General features: G+C 36.9%; 2 protein-coding genes across 2 annotated transcripts in view; one reads left to right on the top strand and one right to left on the bottom strand.

The window, feature by feature from the left end:
- The window catches only part of LOC108672192 (nuclear distribution protein nudE-like 1), a 41,561-nt gene extending 26,124 nt beyond the window's left edge, over positions 1–15,437 (bottom strand). The window contains exons 1-2 of the mRNA XM_018159825.2: positions 14,818–15,437; positions 11,306–11,459 (exon numbers count right to left, since the gene is read on the bottom strand). Coding sequence (XP_018015314.1) covers positions 11,306–11,459; positions 14,818–14,912 — 249 coding nt within the window. The 5' untranslated portion in view covers positions 14,913–15,437. The remainder of the gene's footprint in view (positions 1–11,305; positions 11,460–14,817) is intronic.
- Positions 15,438–16,914: 1,477 nt separating this feature from the next.
- Positions 16,915–20,166, top strand: LOC108672191 (the record flags this gene model as incomplete). Its single annotated transcript, XM_018159824.2, has 5 exons — positions 16,915–17,228; positions 17,892–18,017; positions 18,668–18,730; positions 19,325–19,380; positions 19,733–20,166. Coding segments are annotated over exons 1-5 (856 nt in total), but the record flags the coding sequence as incomplete, so codon positions are not given.
- Between the last annotated feature and the right edge of the window lie 842 nt (positions 20,167–21,008).

Here is a 21,008-nt window from a genome sequence, read left to right as displayed (position 1 = left end):
AGAAACAGCGAGTTTCTCTTTAAAGTTTAAAAAAAATTAACAGAGAAACAGCCAGGGCAGCCATATCGGTTGGCTCAGCCCTCGGAACTTGTATAGCTTCCAGCACAAGGCTCGTCTTACAAGTTCACTGCTACAAGCCAGCGTACTACTCATACTACGAACTTTACTTTCCTGACAGCAATTCTAATGGATGAATTAAGTGAAAAGTATAGGACCACATTGTGGAATACCAAATATTTTTAGCGCATTTTTTCATTTACGGAAAAAAGGCGCTATTGTGCTCGTCATGTCCGTCCGTCCGTCTGTCTGTCCGTCCGTGACCATGTTTTTGTCGACGAGAAAATGCGCTTTCTGTCACTCACTGCAGTGAGTACTGAGTTATATTTTTCTACGTATTGTGTGTATCATTTTTTGTTGAAAGATAAGGAGTAGGTAGAGAATACATTGGTAACTTTTCTTGCAATTCAAACAGCCAAGCAATAATAAGCCCCTGAAGGCCTGAATTGAACAAATTTATAAGTAAATTATATAATTTCACACATATCGAGTCATCAGTTTTAACAAACGGCAATGTAACAACACCAAGATAGTGGTAGATAAAAGATAAAAAAATATAACTCAGTACGTACTCACTGCAGTGAGTGACAGAGAGCGCATTTTCTCGTCGACGAAAACTTGAAGTCACGGACAGAAGGACGGACAGACAAACAGACGGACGGACGGACATGGCGAGCACAATAGTGCATTTTTTCCATAAATGAAAAAATGCGCTAAAAATGAATGTAGATAAAATGGTTACATTCTCAAGTGGACTTTGGCTTACCACAACATGAAGACGAGATCATTACTGAAATCCAATATTTTTTCGTTATGATTGTACGATCACTCAAGTACAACACACTTAATTACAATGAAAGTCGGTCATAACAAAATAATACAGTTAGTGCGTGATAACAGGATAACTATTAAATTTGAGTTAGATCGCTTAGCATAATCAAACGCGTGATATGAAAAATCTTAACTTCAATTTTCGCTTCAAGATTATACGTATATTTATTTGTAGTTCTCTCTTATCTCCGTTAGTAGACCCGATTTGAAACTGAGAAGTTTTTCACGAAGAAAAAATTAAAGTTGATAAGACAATCGGTAACCCAAGATCACAATGATCTTAAATGAACTCGATTAATTCAACAATAGCACGCTTGTGAAGCGAAAAACACAATTTATTGCCTTGTACTTCATTAAACATGCCCAGCACTAAAGCAGTTTTGGACACGACCCTCTAGACAAATAACGTTACAACAACTTTTAATTAGCGTTGGTTCAACAAAAAAATATAACTCAGCACTCACTGCAGTGAGTGACAGAGAGCGCATTTTCTCAAAGTCGACGAAAACGTGAAGTCACGGACAGACGGACGGACGGACATGACGAGCACAATAGCGCCTTTTTTCCATAAATGAGAAAATGCGCTAAAAAGTTTAATTCAACGTGATACGTTTGGTGGGCCCCGACAGAACAACACAAGCAACTGTCTGTGTGGCAGCAACGTCCGCAACGATCGATTTCCGCCGAGCTGAGTGCCGTGAGTCACGGCAGTGCAGTGCCACAGTGGCACACATCTGACTTGTGGCACTACCGCCAGTGCAGTGCCACAGTGGCACACACGTCACTGACTTGTGGCACTACCGCCAGTGCAGTGCCACAGTGGCACACATTTCACTGACGTGGCACTACCGCCAGTGCAGTGCCACAGTGGCTACAAAACAACTGTCAGTTTGATGAGTAATAATCGAAAAATAATATCTAACATGTATATATAGTACAGATAACTAACATGTGATTATTCATCACTATCAGGCACAATTAATTTTACGATGCTCAAGAGCACAGTAACAATTCTTTCTTGTGATGAGGCAATCACACACAAAGTTACTGAGCAGAGCCGATCGATTGCAAACCACGTTACGAAAAGAACTATTACCATTATCATTATTTTTATGAGTAATATTACAATGAACATTACAATGAATGAATTAATATTATTATTATTAATTTATTATTATTATTAGGAAACTTTTTCCGAACTATTATCGCACAATTCCTGGTGATCCCAACACATGCGGCAGGGAACAACATCGCTGCTTCGTTCATGCAGCTTTCTTAACATCACCTGAACAAACAGGGCTTGCGTCAAGAATAGCAGCTGGAGACGTCATTTTTTTACGATGCTTATGATCACATAAAAGATCGGCGTCAATAAATCTTTTGGCCCATGTTCCCTTAAAACGATTTTTTCCATGATCTTTCCATTACCTAAAATCATGCAGTACGTCGGGCATACATTGTTTCAACAGAAATAAATTCAACATTCAAATTTTGAATGCCAGTCGAAATCATTTTTCATATTCAACTTGGAATTCAATTAAATGTTTCATATAAACAATTACTCGAGACGATCGCCATTATATAGCACTAGCAAGCTTCGCAACAAATGTGTCAGTAACACAAAAAATATAACTCAGTACTCACTGCAGTGAGTGACAGAGAGCGCATTTTCTCGTCGACGAAAACGTGAAGTCACGGACGGACAGACAGACGGACGGACATAACGAGCACAATAGTGCACTTTATCCATAAATGAGAAAATGCACTAACAATATGGATTAAATCCTAAGAAAATTAAGTAGGTCTACGAGATGCTAAGGCCCAGGGCCCATACTTTCAAAAAAAGTCAAGAGATCGTAAGTTAGTCAGCCAATCATTGACGTCCTTTCAAGCCAAATCCACCAATCATAGACAAGAAAATAGAGCGTAAATAATTACGTTTACTTAGCGAATTTTGAAAGTATAGGCCCAGGGCGAGCGTAAGTCGGTCAGCGCGCATATTATAGAGCCGCCAACTACGGAAGTGCAGCCTTGGCCGGCTTAACATGCAGACACTCGCTACCCGCAGCTCTCTGCCCGCGCGTTCGGTAACTGAATTTTATGCCTTTTTATTGCTATTGATGTTCATTTCTTTCAATGCCTTCAAGATAATATCCTAAATTCGTATAAGATTTAATGCATGTGTCGTGCCGAAATCGCGGAATTGCCGATTCTATGGAATCGGCAGCCAGTTTACAGAATCTGTAGAATCAAAATTTCGTTACTGATCATTTGCTACTCTCAACTCTCTGCCAGTGTGCACGTACATGTGTCGCGCCGAAATCGCGAAATTGCGGACTCTATGGAATCGGCAGCCAGTTCGCCGAATTTGTAGAATCGAGAATAGCAGCCAATTATAACGAATATTGGGTCATCTTTACCAGTTCTGGCTCAGCAAAAATGTCATATCAGTAACTAGGTACTACGCGCAGAAAGTGTGTTAATATATGGACAATGTGACCGTTCATTTTTCTTAGAGTGTGCACGAAACACCTGTTGCGTGGCATGCAATGGTTTGCATGTATACAAGGATTACCATACAAAGGTTTGCATACATACAAGGGATACCATACAAGGGTTTGGCATACACAAGGCTACCAAAGAGCGCTCAGGTGGCCACTACACGACGGCCTCCGCATCATGCAGTTGACATGTGCTAGCCACCAACACTGCCCTTCAAAGGTATAACCTATTTTCCGTCCTTAGATCCTTATAAGCGCCTCAACTCCTTTAACGTAAAGTTTGGGAATTATCTTCGTTCTAAAAGCGACTAATCGGTCACTGGTCTGAAAATATATGCTCTAATCTGCACCTATAGATACTCTCATTAACTTTTCAGCTAATCAAACGTTTAAACTAGAGTAAAAATGCTGAAAAAGTGTAATAGATAGAATTTAAACTTAATACTGCAAAAGATTAACATAACATCCTTGTTTCTGAAAAACATCACGATATACCACGACCATAGGGCAAAGATTGACAATAGAATAATTTTTAGATTGATAAATTGACAAAGAACAATAGTGGTCATCCTAAATGAATATATTTGTCGGGAAAATTTAACATTTTCTACTTGCTTTTTTCTATTTCGTTCATTCCGCGTTGTAATTACGCATCAAAATAACGCAGTATAGCTACGTTTGAAGGAGCTAAGATTGCTATTTTAAAGGTATTAAAATAAGACGGCAAGTCGTTTTTAACGTCCCTTCCTTCAGGGTTCAAAAGCTCTATGTTCGAAATATAAATTATCATTCGGCGAACAGATTTCAAAATCGCCGAAAAATTGAAGCGTCCCTAATGTTCAATAGGCCCTAACGCTTCAAATTTTGTTGTTCAATAATGTTAACATATAAGATATAATAATAATATAATGTCATAATAATATATTAATAATTTGTCAACATTCAACATAGTCCCTATAATGTTGAACATGTTAAGTCTCGTTTAGAGCATAAACTTCTCATCGCTACGTTAAGTACCACTAAAAAATTTACTCTTAACTGAGGTCAAAAAATGAGCAGATAAATCAAAAAATTACAGAAATTATGAAGGAAGCTAATGCATGACTCATCAAAGTGAGAGGCAGGCGGAGTTACTGAAATGACGAAAGCGCACGGAAATTCGGCACGTCACGCGCAACAAAATAACAAGACACGAGTTGAAAAATCGCAGCCATTACGAAAGCCGAGAACTAGACGTAACGTTGCGCATAGACGTAACGTTGCGCATGCGTATAGCCAAGAGAAAGTACTTATATTATCAGTCTGCTTATTTAGCAAATTCACAGGTAGTAATTTAAAAGCAAAGAAAACACCAAGCAAATTCACCATATCGATATTGAATCGATATCGATATCAATCGATCAATATCGATATGGTGTATTTGCTTGGTGTTTTCTTTGCTTTTAAATTCCTTACCATGAGAAAGCCACCGGGAGAACGTTAAACACTTGAGGAAAAAAGTTAAATTGCAGAAAAATTTACGAGTAGCTTGAGCTTGAAATGCTAAGGTAAAAATCAGAAGGCGTGCGATGATATACGACGCATTCACGCACCATACGAGCGTGTAATACATTCTCAGTTAACCTTTAATGGCAGCTACAATACTTCCTTCACGAAACATAAAAAAGTGAACAAGATAGAGAACTTTTTAGCGCATTTTCTCATCTATGAGAAAATGCACTATTGTGCTCGCCATGTCCGTCTGTCTGTCCGTCCGTGACTTCACGTTTTCGTCGACGAGAAAATGCGCTCTCTGTCACTCACTGCAGTGAGTACGAGTTAAATTTTTCTAGTATATTTGAAGTTTTACCCAAATATAATAGCGCCTCATGATTTAGCAATTTGACACACGAGTCCGCATCAAATCTCGATAATACCCCAAAAGATGGATTCAGCCAATTACTTCAGAGATTGAGAAGCCTCAGTCAAATCTCTATCTAAAACTACAGAAGACTAGAGGTCTCAATTAACACCTTATTAGTTAGTTCGTTCAGTGCTCTGACCCGTAAATACACACAATAAAACTGTGATTTGACTTGTGATTGTGATGATAAAAAGAGAAAATGTTACCATAATCCGGCACTTGCACTTGAACTCCTGCAAAATGAAACAATTTTGCGGCTATTTTGCTTCAAGCTTGAAGCATAGACTGCAAGTAACTACATATCATGAACACTACAAATCATTCAACACTAAATACCATTGACAACAAACCATCTAATTCTAATACTACCTGCAACATGGATAAGTACAAGAAGAAAGAGCGTACACACAGTATGGTAGTACGCAATACTGCAGCAATGCAGTACGCAATACTGCAGCAGTACAGTACGCAATACTGCAGCACTGCTATACGCAGTATGTAACTTAAAACAGAAGATCGGCAACACGCAGATGCAGTCTGAAAGTATAGCTCTTCTTCCGTTACCGTCACATGATAACACGACTGCGCACTCATTGTCTGGCAGCAGCATCACACGTGAAGCATTGTTCTACAAACATGCTCGAGAGTTGCGCAATGCATGCAGAATAAACATTCTTTGATCAATGTGCGTCGAACTGTAAAGCCCACAATGTTGAAAAAACGGTGAAAAAACTGTCCCACTGGCGTTTTAGTGGCCGGTCGTCCCGTGAAAATAAACTGTTTCGTGTTAAATTAGAATAGAAACGGCGAAACGACGTTTCTTTTCACGTGCCGACCGGCCACTGAAACGCTGGTAATACCGTTAACGGTAATTTTTCTAACAGTGTATTTCATTTTCGGCCGTTGCAAACAAGATTCAGAGAAGGCTATCCTTGTCTCATAAGTGCAGGTTATCTCATAACAAGGCCCATTATAACATTACGTTCTTGGTTAAGTCAATATACACTCCTTCATGGTACTTAAATTCCATAAAAAAATATCCATCAATGCCCGCACGTATGTAGTTGAAAAAAGGACTTTGAACCTAAAAATACCATAAAGTCAAGAATCTAATAACAATTGTAAGAAACAAGAAATAATATTTCATCTAGGCCGCAAACTTTTTGTATCACTTTCGATTATTGAACATCAGCGGTTATAAATTTGCACCAAGTGTTTCTCGACATCGTGACTGAGAAGCGCGATAAGCAAGAAGCCAACGCAACCGGAAAGATGCTCTTGACTTGATGACGTCACGCACGTCAGTGTATATGACTACGTAAACAATCTCTATGTACATCAGATATCTTGCATGAGTCACACTCACACAAACTACACATGCATCAGTCATCATACTCACACAAATTACACATGCATCAGTCATCATACTCACACAAATTACACATGCATCGCAGCATCAGTCATACTCACACAAACTACACATGCATCAGTCATACTCACACAAACTACACATGCATCAGTCACGCTCACACAAACTACACATGCATGACTCTTCAGAAATACAGCCAGTCCACTAACAAGCTGTTTGCAGTCATCACACTTGACGCACCTTACAATTAGCAGAACTATACATAGAGAAGGTTATCTTGAAATTCTGACCGAGAATATTCTGGTATTGAGAGAAAATTATTTGTTGATAAGTCAGGTTCACGGGTCGACATAAATCAGCAATAATAAAATCGGAGACAATTAAGTCAATTCCACCAACAGCTTGTTTATCTACAACATTCATCAAAACCGAACAATTTTTATCAAACAAAATTGAATTAGGCCCACGTTTGGCATCGGTGTTTCATTGAATGCAAAAAGGTAATAAATAATGTGTTCAAAAAGAAGCTCAAACCTTGAAGCTTGAAACCGAAGCGTGTTTTGGTTAACGCTTGCTTGCAATATATTCGCCTAAGTTACAAAAATAAATTGCCATCGTGTAAGTTCTTGTACGCATGCACTGGAAATTGCACAATTGTTCCCAAAGCTAACAACTTTTTCGTAACTCCGACTAAGATCTCTTTCGCCCTGTGGTATCCAAATGATATGCGCAGTGCGAGAAGGTTCGTATTCATTCCCGATGACAAAATTTTCAAGCTCATCCATAAAAATTAGACTACAGATGTTCACGAAAGAGGTTTCTATTCATTCCCAATGACAAAACTTTTAGGCTCACCCTTAAAAATTACACTACAGATGTTCATTAAAGAGGTTTCTATTCATTCCCAATGACAACATTTTCAAGCTCACCCTTAAAAATTACACTTCGGATGTTCACGAAAGGACAGTAAAAAAAGTGTGGGGCCTCTAGGCAGGTAAAAAATATAATGACTTCAATGAAGGAAGGGAGAGGGAAGCCTAACAAAGGAGGAGGCCAGCCGACCATGAAGACCTGACGCCTCTACACGCCATGACCGCGTCAGGATTAGGCTTACCAGGAGAACGTGTCCAGGGCCCATACTTTCAAAGCTCGCTAAGTGAACGTAAGTACTTACACTCTATCTTCTTGTCTATGATTGGTGGATTTTGCTTGAAAGGCCGTCAATGATTGGCTGATGAACTTACGATCTCTTAACTGTTTTTAAAAGAGTGGCTTGAAAGGCCGTCAATGATTGGCTGATGAACTTACGATCTCTCAACTTTTTTTAAAGTATAGGCCCCGCATTACAGCCACGAACGAAACACAGTAACAAGATGATGGATTAAGTCAATGGAAAAAATAATATGATGGTAAAAGTAAAAACACATAGTAATAAGATGATGGATTAAGTCAATGGAAAAAATAATATGAAGNTAAAAGTAAAACACATAGTAACAAGATGATGGATTAAGTCAATGGAAAACAATAATATGATGGTAAAAGTAAAACACATAGTAACAAGATGATGGATTAAGTCAATGGAAAACAATAATATGATGGTAAAAGTAAAACACATAGTAACAAGATGATGGATTAAGTCAATGGAAAAAATAATATGAAGGATGCAGTACAGATAGGAAATAGAATAGGAAAAATTAGAATAAGATAGAAAGGATGTGAGTGGATAACCGACAACGGTAGGTAATAATTAAGGGATACTCAACGAGGACTGATGAACGAGACGGAAATAAAAGTGTGTACAAGCCCAACCTGCATCGACTCTTTCAAAGAACATGCGGAGTTAAACTTGTACGAAATTCATTTATACTATACCAAGATGATAAAATAAAGTTCATTAATATTTAGACAGCATGGAATAGATTCGACTTGAACGTAACAAATTTACGGAAATTTCGGAAAGATTTTCATAGGATCAAAATCATATTATCAAAAAAATATAACTCAGTACTCACTGCAGTGAGTGACAGAGAGCGCATTTTCTCGTCGACGAAAACGAAGTCACGGCCGGACAGACAGACGGACGGACAGACAGACGGACGGACGGACAGACGGATATGGCGAGCACAATAGTGCATTTTTTCCAAAGTGAGAAAATGCGCTAAAAATGAGCACATAAACCAGTAAAAGATGAATGCCAATAAAATTACTGCTATGAACCTGATACCAGTAGTGAATAGTGGAACAAGCTACACTGAGGCAGTATACACTGTTAGAAAAATTACCGTTAACGGTATTACCGGCGTTTCAGTGGCCGGTCGGCACGTGAAAAGAAACACCGTGTCGCCGTTTTTATTCTAATTTAACACTAGAAATCTGTAAAACATCTGATAAAAACGACCTAACAGTTTATTTTCACGGGGCGACTGGCCACTATAGAACGCCAGTGGGACCGTTTTTTCATCGTTTTTTTCTAACAGTATACCACGCTGCGTATGCAACAGCCACCTTATAGGCTCGATGTCTCGATAGCTCCGCAAATAGCGGTAAACAATATCAGCTACGATGATAGTCCTCTCGTCAGGAAGATAGATTGATAGATGGAACGTTGATCTGTCATTTTAATATATAATTATTATCCGATATAATATTAAAATAATATGGGATAGAATGCTACAGCCATAAATTGCATCTCACGTGACTTAATATCTGTGATGAAACTACACCTCGCTCACTGCTAAAACAGACTATAATCAAAATGGTGGGCCAAAATTAAAGATTCATTTGCTTTGCCGCTGGCCAGATTTTATAATATACAATAATTATAAACAATTCTAGCGCCTAACGATGCTCATAATGTTAGCGGAGGGTCAGGCCACACGCGCATTACTGCATTACAGCTGAGCAAAGACGGAGATAATTTTTAAAAGGGCAAGAAAATGTAATGCTAAAGTCGTATAATATAAACTCTTGACAAAATATTTCCCCTGAAATAATCAACAACACAGAACTCAGGCTAAACTCGGTACCACGGGAGTTTTTTGTCGGGACCCATAGTCTTTGATACCAGAAATAACCTTGGAAATAATATGACCTCGGAAATAAATAAATAATATAAATAAATATATAATAATATGATACCTGTTATTATAACCGTTATTGTCAACGGCTCCTTCTGTTATTTTGAGCTGTTATTGCTTTGATAACGCCGCTCTCTATTATTTAGACCCCTTGTTATTTATTTCACGGTGATCTGTTATTATGACCATTATTGTCAGCGGCCCCTTCTGTTATTTTGAGCTGTTATTGCTTTGATAACGCCGCTCTGTTATTTTTACCTCTTATTATTTAGTACACGGTAACCTGTCATTATGATCGCAGATCGCAGCGCCCGATTACGTGCTTGAGTGCTCTACGTTGCTGCATAACGCCGGCCACTTTAATAATAACAATACGCATAGTAAATATACAGACATTATACAATGGAACTCCAGGGTAATGAGACATGAAGATGACGAGCAGTAAACAGTGGGAGGCATGTTAGTGTGCTTCGGAAATAATGGATAGTTGCATACTACACTGTTAGAAAAAAACGGTGAAAAAACGGTCCCACCGGAATCCTAGTGGCCGGTCGCCCCGTGAAAATAAACTGTTTCGCCGTTTTTATCAAATGTTTTACGGATTTCTGGTGTTAAAGTGGAATAAAAACGGTGACACGGTGTTTCTTTTCACGTGCCGACCGGCCACTGAAACGCCGGTATTACCGTTAACGGTAATTTTTCTAACAGTGTAAAATGAAGAAGGTGAACAGCATGAGTGATAAACCATGAACATAATGAAGTCAAATAAACAATGGGAATAGAGGGGTGAACATACATGTAAATAATTGACTAACTCACCACTTAAGGTAAGAATATATTTGGGTGAAATCATATTATGTTCAAAATTACACAATGTCTCAGGGCTAAGATTCATTAAAAAAACTTCCAACCAAGAAACCCTAAGCTTAATAATTTCAGAGCACAATGAGAATATTCACAATGATTACAAAAGAATAAAATAAATGTAAAAAAGTATCAAGAGGTAGACTTAAAGTTTGTTTTTATTCTCCATATATATATGTATTATGAAATGCCATAATCAGTTTTTTTTCACATTATCAAATGTAAAAGTAAATCCAAGAAGTAAAGTAATCCCACAACATCCAAGAAGTAAACTTCTTCAGATTGGTGAAAAAATTAGGTTCAAAATGCAATATCATTGATAACAAAAACATTTACAACAACCATCATGCTTAGAGGCATGCAATCAAAATCAGGCAGCTTTCTGATGACACAAAGCTAATAGATTATGCAAACTATGATATTAATGTAGATGTAGCCAAGTTTATCTAATTGAACATTGAATAAATATTCAAGCTTACTTACCTTGAGATTTTCATTTTCGGTGTACAAAGCTTCAAGATTAAACAAAACTTAAATATTAATTTAGATTTAGCCAAGTTTATCTAATTGAACATTGAATAATCTTTGTTCCTGCGCCTCCTTCCGTTCTTCCTGCGCATCCTAATTTAGTTCCTTAAATATTAATTTAGATTTAGCCAAGTTTATCTAATTGAACATTGAATAAATATTCAAGCTTACTCACCTTGAGATTCTCATTTTCAGTGGCTAGCTTTGCCACCTGGTGTCGCAGTTCAGAGCATCTGGCTTGTGATTGTTCGAGTTCTGCCTCGAGTTCGGACTCGAGCTCAGCGCTGTGTGATTGATATTCCTCCAACTCCTGTTGACTGTCTTCATATCTGCAGAAAAAGTATTTTAAAATTTAAATTCAAATATCTAAAAGTAATTTTAGAAAGTATAGGTCCTGAGGAACATTTGAAAGGCCGTCAATGATTGGCTGATGAAAAAAACATCAGTGTGATTAGATCAAGAAAATAGATAGAAGAATATACAAACAGAATATACAAAAGAAGAAAGAAAGAAAGAAGAATATACAAGAATATACAAAACTTTTACACCCAGAACCTGATGAAATACATTTAAATCAATTAACCTTCAGGACTGATTTTTCATGATTATCTCTAATTTTTCAATTATTTTTAGTCATTGATCAATTTTTTTATAACTAGGGGAATTTTTTTACAACTCCATTACTCCAATAATATTATATAAGCAGATTACATAAAAAATGTACAACATATATTCAATCCATCAGGGAAAGTATATGTATGTATAAATATATTTATTTTCAAGTTCAGTACAAAGTCTTCAGGTAACTGAAATGGATGAAATTCTTTATCATTGCTACAATTTTCCTATCTTGCTTTATGATTTCAAAAAGATTGAATAACTCAACTAGAAAAAAACATTCACTTCATATTTACTAACGGTTCATAGGCTCAGTTGCTGCATAATTAGCAAAACTGAAGATTTTTGTTTTGGCACTGAAGAAAATAGGAAAAGGCCATAAGAAGAGGTGAAATTAGCCTGATTCAAGGGCATTTTGGCCTGATTAAGGCTTTAACAAGAGGCTTCTGCTCAAGTATCCAGAACCTAACTGGAAAACTGGGCAGAAGCAACACATAAAGCAGACAAAAATGCCAGTGAATCTGGATTATTTCAGTCATTCATATGGGCTATGCTCTTTTCCCAATTTACACAGCAAAATATAAGAAAAGCAGCCTTATTTACCCTGGATTTTTGAGAAGCCACCAGTTAAACAATCAATTTTAATCATGATTTAGGAAACTTCTGCCTGATATTCCAAATTTATTCCAGCATAGTGGCAAACAAGGGATTTTTCAGACTCAGTTTAGGAAAAATTAGCTGATCAGTTCAAAATTTTATTGAATATGCTATGGGAGTAAATGCTGAGGCCACAGGGCATCATATGATCATAAGAATGACAATCATGATAGTGTGACTGCCAGGTTCAATAACAAGCTTCCTGATTTGCCAGTTGCCACCATGTTTTCCAGTTAGGACAGTAAGCAGATAATCAAAATTTGTTCTCAAAGTAATCAAGTTGAATAAAATAATGTTTTTATAATCACAATGTTTTTATACCCTAAAGCTTTGTTATCAATCAATTAGGGTAAACTCGGTATATTCCGACACTTTAAGGATGTAGCAAAAAATGAATGGCTATAAAAAAATCACCGTATGCACAACTCGAGTTCTGTTTGCTTTACGTCACTCTCAAAACACTGCACTACGCGCCAGCAACAATGAAACATCACAAAATGTTGCCATTTTTATTTAAAAGCCTCTAGAATGCAAACCTACCAAATCCATATATTCCAACGCTGTGTGTGACTAAATTCGGCATTTTGTGAGACTAATTCCGGCCGCACTTCAAACTCTACTAATTCGTAATTCCGACACTCTTGTGTTCGAATTCTGATTGCTGTGTGAGCTGTATTGGAATACAACACAGCTTGGAATTAGAACCCTATTGAAAATTGAACACTACCTAATTAGGCTTTTAATTAGGAGCTATTAAGGTTTTAATTGGGAAAACTTCATTTTTTTCACACAGCTTGGAACAAGCTGTGTGTGTCTAATTCCAAGCTATGTTGGAATTAGTTTTTATGTGTCTAAAACCATCTCTTAACTTAATCATCTATTAATTTATTTACCACTTGAAATCAGCAAATACAAGTATACTTAAAGGATTCCTAATATATTCACAGACTTATTTAAAAGTCTCAAACCATAATATACTTTCTGTACAAACAGTTTATCACTATTTGGTAGAGCAAGGTCAACTATCAACTTTGACACATTTTTTGATGTTCTCACTAGGTGACGCTCACTGTCTCTCTTTGGATCTCAACATTTTCCTGCCAGACGGCCCAGACCTAGTGTTTTGGCAATAGTTTGGTTCTCAAAACACTGCACTACACGCCAGGCGCCAGCAACAATGAAACATCACAAAATGTTGCCATATTTATTTAAAAGCCTTTAGAATGCAAACCTACCAAATCCATATATTCCAACGCTGTGTGTGACTAAATTTGGCATTTTGTGAGACTAATTCCGGCCGCACTTAAAACTTTACTAATTTTTAATTCCGACACTCTTGTGTTCAAATTCTGATTGCTGTGTGAGCTGTATTGGAATACGACACAGCTTGGAATTAGAATACTATTGAAAATTGAACACTACTTAATTAGGCTTTTAATTAGGAGCTATTGAGCTTTTAATTAAGAAAATTTCATTTTTTCCACACAGCTTGGAACAAGCTGTGTGTGTCTAATTCCAAGCTATGTTGGAATTAGTTTTATGTGTCTAAAACCATCTCTTAACTTAATCATCTATTAATTTATTTACCACTTGAAATCAGCAAATACAAGTATACTTAGAGGATTCCTAATATATTCACAGACTTATTTGAAAGTCTCAAACCATAATATACTTTCTATACATACAGTTTATTACTATTTGGTAGAGCAAGGTCAACCATAGTGGCAAAGCAGAGAGTTTTTTAGACTCTCCCTCAAGTTCATTTTTGAGTCCTATAAGTAGACCAGTAAAGTATCCTGGATAGCTACCAGTGTTATCATACATAAGAAATCAGTTTAAATCTTGAGTAAATGAGGAAATTAAAAATGAGCTGGTCAACTATATCAACTTTGACACGTTTTTTGATGTTCTCACTAGATGACGCTCACTGTCTCTCTTTGGATCTCAACATTTTCCTGCCAGACGGCCCAGACCTAGTGTTTTGGCAATAGTATGGTGCGCAATAGTATGACGTCACAGCACTATTTCAACCATCAACAAAAGCGTGGAACGAAGACAAAGCTTAATATAAAGGAAAAAAGTTGAGAAGTGTTGGAATATACCACGTTTACCCTAATCAAAATTTGTTCTCAGAGCAGTCTAGTAGAATAAAATAATATTTTTATATTCCCTACCCTAAAGCTTTGTTACCAATCAATTAATAAGTTGCAAGTTAAAAGATACATATAGGTAGGTAGCATTAGCAAGGTTATATTATACAAAATACATTATATATACATTATAGCAAAATTTAAGAATTAAGGGATATGGTGGTGTGGACCCTGTGGTGATGTTGTGATACATACATAGGCGGATAGGCCTATTTATATATAATTATTATCCATGCAAGTGTGAAGTGAGATCAAAACTTACTTTTTCTTGAATGAAGCTGCCTTATTTTTCCAGTATCTCACTTCTTCTTGTGGATCTTTAAATGAAGTAGGAGTATCTTCTTCATCAAAACTCATTTTAAATCAGTAATCTCACTCTGTGTGAGTTATATATAATACCGTTGACACAGAATCACAGATGAAAACCTAAAAACCTGAACTCTTTAACTTTTAAGAGCAGCTTAACACTACCTAGTGCACAGTGCACACTGACGTCTGCACACACTACACAGTTATCAGTAAACTTAGCACACTCAAGTTGAAAAAAACACTCACTGATCATAGAAAATAAAATTATTCGGAATAATGAAATTTAATAATTAAATAGATTATTTAAGCATCACAAATCATGCAAGCTTGCAAGGTATTAGTATTAAAATACGAAGTTTGCCCACTTAGAATGACTCAATTTCGATGTTCAAAATTAGTGACGTTACATTTTGAATTTGGTAATGACTCACTCAATTTCAAACTCTCACAATGCTTCAACAAAATTTTGTAGTAATAATGTTTCGACTGGTACAAAATGCTTACGATTTGTTCAAAATTGCACCGCACATGAACAACACAGCCAACAGAACCTAGTATACCTCCTCCACAGAGCTTCATGTTACGACTAAAGCATGTGGCGCAGACTGGCGCTGAATAAGACGGGTAACTCGGTGTGTGAGCGATACTTTTTGATATATCAGACGGTTGGTGGTCGTTCACAGCGCCATCTAGCATCAAGCAATTACTAGCCACAACACATCTTCAAAATTGCGAACTTGCATCGTCTTCCATCTTGCAATCATTGCCATACGGCTACCTCAGCATGTGACTTCATGTTTCAATTTCATACATGATGAACCACAAAATAATGTTAATCCTACTATCCATCTATGATTAGGTATTTCCGTCCTCTGAACTCTCCGCACGTGATGTACGTCCTAATAAGTAAACCTATTCGTATATGTCTCTCACCTGCAATAAATTAGCCGTTAAATAATTAAAGGTTTTGATTTTATTATGTGTTTAGTATGGACAATATGTTATTTAATGTAGTCAATGATGCATGAACTTCACACGCATTAAACGGAATCATTCATTGATTGTTAAATTGAAACGGAATCATTCATTCATCCAATCAATGGTATTGCAACAATCATTCAGAAATTTACACCCACAAGAAAACTTGTCAAGATTACTGCCTAGCAATTAACATCACAAACAATGTTTATGTTGGTTTATCATGGCGGCAGCAATAGATGCAAATGTCATTGCCCTCGTAAAAATCTTAATCTTCCATGAACAAATTGCCTGAATGATTAAAATCTTATTTAATATATTCTAGTGATCCGTAAATGTGCTGAACTGCAGCGATCTTGTCTGATTCGCTATGTTCAAAGCGTTCATTGAGCATATATTTAGCTGGAAACATTTAAAAAATATTTCGGATAATTTAGGTATCTTTAAAGTCCTACAGTGAGTGTACCTGTCGTGGTCATGATTAGAACAAAAACAGAGTGCTTCTCGGTCATGGTCAGCTGTGGGATATTCCCATTAAACGTATAGAGCTCCACTATGTGACGGAACAACGAGGCTCTGTACGATCGCATTTAAAACATCTCGTCGAACTCTCCAACCCTCACTGCTAAAGTCGGTCTCACTTGTGTACGAGGGCAAGATTACGCATGGAATAACTTACTTATGGTATGGGGCGTTTAGCTTTACAAAATGTGTGGTTTTACATAGGATGAAATGAGAAGGCCGTATAATTCCCTTACGATGGTTTTATTTTCAATTCATTTATTGACGAAGCGAAGTTCATAATAGCGAATAAGCAGAAACTCAATGAGAGAAGTGAGAATACTAATGAACGGACTCGGAGAAGTATGAAGATACACAATGAATGTAACTCATATTTTCATAGATAGCTACTCACGTTTAGAATAATAGACTCTCTAGCGAATTCAATAATTGCACTTAAAATTCATTTTATTTCTTATTTATATAATAACAAAATTTAATTCTGAAATTCAGCTCTTTGCGACTTCTCCACCGATAAGTATAGTATAGTATCTTCGGCATTGAAGAATAGGTCTGGATAGGCCTGTCGCCGATTCATGTACTTTATAAGGTATAAGGTACGCTAATACCTCCATATATATTGCTAGTTCCAGGATTTATTTTCACAGGCGTTATTTTCAGTTAGTTGTGTAGTAACCACACTCCGTAATGCGGGTGTTGTTAATGATAATAGGATGCACGCTGTTCCCATTGACGTACGCCCGGGACACGCAGCCAGGTTATGCAGCCTGGGCGTCGTGCGAGACTACGGTGTGCCAGAGAGTGCAAGACGAGGCTGAAGGCATGGCTAGAGTCAAGCTCCTCAGAAGTTATGTTTACGAGACGGTGAGTTCAGGAAACACGGAAACCTTATTGTTCGATGTATTATTTTCCAACACCCAACTATGTGAACGTATTGTGGCATTCATAACATATTTCAAGGTATATTTCATATTCATACTATCATATTTCAAACTATCGTCAGTCCGGAAAAGATCCTGTCAAATGACATGATTTTAGATCGTCTGTGAACAAGTCACGAAAAGTAAGAATCGGCGACAAGCCACATCAGGCCTACACTTCAGCGCCGACATCACTATGTTATGTTATGTTATGTTATGTTATATTATTAACACGGAGCTAATAACTACGGTGCATTGCCTTCAAACCACGACTTTGGGTGCAATGCTGCCTGCTGATTTTATTTTAGTCAGTGGGTCACATTTCCCAAAAATTCAACTGTGGTGTACGTAAAGTTACGCGCTGTCCTCCCAGTATAATGTGTTTCAGTCTAACATCCAACTGAGATATGATACTACATGCTGAACTGCCCGATTCAGTGCATAATTATCACTTACCGATAGCAGAGCCCTGCGGTAAAATACATCATTTTAACTCAGCAGTTGGCATCGGTACTGACCAACGTCAAACATATAATTCATATAAATTATTTGGGTAATATTTTCAATAATTATTTCTGCATAAATTAATAAAGTAGTTTTTTTGCAGGTACGACTGTTGGACAGTCTCATGGAGTCAATGGACAACGAACTTATACAGATCGCTGAGGAAATGAAAACGTTTGTTGGTTCGCGATGTCAGAGCGCCCATGGTATCTTGGCGAGCGTTATCGAGGTTGGTGTATGTAGTAAGTTATTATCATTAACAATATATATATAATAAATTAATAACCGGCGATTAACCTCAGAAAGTATTTGCCATTCTAATGTATGTCGTAAACTGAATTAGAGAGCAATAGTTGAGATATCTTCGACGCAATAGAGACAGTGTAAGGAATTGGTTCAGTATATGTAATGTTGTATTAGATGAATGTTCACTCATGACAGTTGGCCAAATTGAAACCAGCAAAATTGTATCATTAATGAAATAATTGATATTTTTTATTTAGGTACTTGCTCATAACAAAATAATTTATAGTCATGTATGAATAACGTCGTAAATCAATTCGCTCCAGCTTTGAAAATAGATTTATAATGAAAATTGAGGGGCTCGCTAGAAAAATGACTATTGAAGACTGATTCAAGTAAATCATCAATCTTCAGGTGATTAATTTGGATTTCTTGTTCACATACACGATCGTGTTTGCAGAAAACTATTGAAGATTGATCAAAGTAAATGATCAATCCTCAGGTGATTGATTTGGATTTGTTGTTCTCATACACGATCGTGTTGGCAGAAGACTATTGAAGATTGATCAAAGTAAATCATCAATCCTCAGGTGATGATTTTAGATTTGTTGTTCTCATACATGATCTTGTTGGCAGAAGCGGCCACGTAGCGACGCAGAAGGGCTGTCCGCTGGTATAATGGAGGAGTCAACCGCGCAAGTAAGTTGACTATTATTTGTGGTTTAAGGTCTCTTTGATTTTTGGTTTTACTAGACGTCACGATAACCTCTTCGTTGAACAATACTAACAATACAGACCAATCTCGTTCTGCATGCGATCAGACATATGAATGGGTCATTTTGATGAAAGTAGTGAAGCATTTTCTTACCTACAACACAATCAGATTACAGACTTAGCAGTGATACGGTACCTCTTGTCCTGCCAAACTGGGACAATGACCCACGCAAAAGCAAAAAGTGTGTCGCTATTTGAACGAAGTGAAATTCATTTTTCCGAGCTTGCACACAAGATTATAATTCTCATATATTACTTTACGCGGTGAAGGATACGTAAGTTTCAGTATTAAATACAATTTGAAAGGAACAAATTGAGCTGATATATATACTTCATTTTCAGTTAATTTCACCCGACAGTAACTTAATCCAGATTGTTGAAAGAATCGGATAAATTTAAGCTAAGAGCAAGTTAGCGCGGCATGGTATTTTATGAAGGTAAAGTTAATGTTTTTTTAATGTATGAACAAAGATACAAACTAGCTTTGAAAATTTCTCATGGTTTACGTTTTTTCAACAGTTCGACGCGAAGGAGGAAACCGATGTCTCCAACGGCATCGAGAGCGCCGGCCAAAGGTACTGAGAGTTATCAAGTGCAATATTATTTGTATTACGTGCAGCAATGTTAGTCAATTCAGATGGTGGCAGAAGAGTAAATAGTTTTATGAAGACATGAATTTGTTTATTTTTATTATTTATGATTATATTATATATCTATATATATAATTTTAATTTATAATCATCTTTTATATCTTTAGATTATTTTATTACTATATTTTTAATCTGTATATATTTATTATTATAATAATTGTTTTATTACAATCATTAGCTTATAGATCTAGGTCATCAAACAAGTCAACTGTTCATCCTTATCCAATCAATAATTTAATTTATGTCCATTCTCTAACTTCTACATCGGTGACAACAGTGCGTGGTCGGTACCAGACTCGTGGTCGTGGACAACTTCTCAAGAACATGATGAAGACGAAGATGTTCCTGTTCTTCAGTCAAGCACATCGAATAAAGAGGGTTACGAACAGCAGACTTCTGATTGGCAAGTTAGCGAGAACGAACTGACTTCTAGAATATCGTCGGATCGTTTGGATCAACAGCTTGGAGGAAGTGTACAGCAGGCGAACACTGGTGATGGCACGGGAAGTGTATGGCAACCAATGAGAGGTCCTTCAACGAACAAAGGACGGCAAGGCCATGAGCGAAAAGAAGATTTATCGACCTCTGCAAGTCAGAACCAAGTGTCGACGTCCCAGTTTCAAAGATATGGCAATAACTGCCGTGGCTTGCCTGGCTCGCCTTTTGCTGTACCTGGAATTGACAGCTGGTGCGACGTCAACTGCAGCAGAGGTTACTGTCCTTCAACTCATTGTACCTGTCAGTAATTCAATCCAATTCGTCGAAACGATCGGATAAATTTAGCTTAGATGCAAGTTAGGTTGACAAAGTAATATATGGAGAATAAATTAGGTTCGTATTCGAAATAATTTTCGCAAATTCGTTTGTGCGATTGATGAATACGATAGTTTACATAGTTTACACATGTTTAGCGAAACATTTCCTTAGTTAGTGTTCTATTGTTTGGGTAATTTTTTAGTTTCTCATATTAATCCGATGCCATAATACTAATTCGTCGGAGTAGTTACTTTCGAAGAAATAATCTCGTGCATCTCAAAACCGTGAAGGTTGTTTTCAGCACCAAATATATGCTCCTTTAGTAAAATTATTGGATTTTGAATTCGTGGTGGAGTGACTCTGAACGAACACAGCTACGATGCATTTGGTCAAAATTTTGGCACAAAATTTTCTTAGCGCACTAATTTTTATCAACCTTTTTCGCTTCTTTTCTTTTTCATCTTCTGCTTCGTCGAGATTATTTGCCCACTCCGTCTTTTAATTAGCACGCTAAGCGATAATTTTTGGCAACCACTTCACTTGTAAAATTCTCAAGTCTGACCCGATTCGGTTCTAATTAAGATCGTCGGTTTATTGATAAGATTTATACGCACAAATAGATTTAACATGATGGCAGCATTTCTGAGAAGAACCAACTACTATTTTATAATAGATAAATTCACTGTCTATTTTTAAACTTTGACTGCTGTGCGTACATGAAATATAACCTGACAAATTTATTCATTTTTCGTTTTCAATTTATTGACCCTGATAAAATAATAATTACGTAAGCGTTT

The sequence above is a fragment of the Hyalella azteca genome, unplaced genomic scaffold, assembly GCF_000764305.2.
Source record: "Hyalella azteca isolate HAZT.00-mixed unplaced genomic scaffold, Hazt_2.0.2 contig17507, whole genome shotgun sequence".
Lineage (NCBI taxonomy): Eukaryota > Metazoa > Arthropoda > Malacostraca > Amphipoda > Hyalellidae > Hyalella > Hyalella azteca.
The sequence above is the reverse complement of the archived record's forward strand: the minus strand, read 5'-3'. Positions and strand labels throughout refer to the sequence as shown.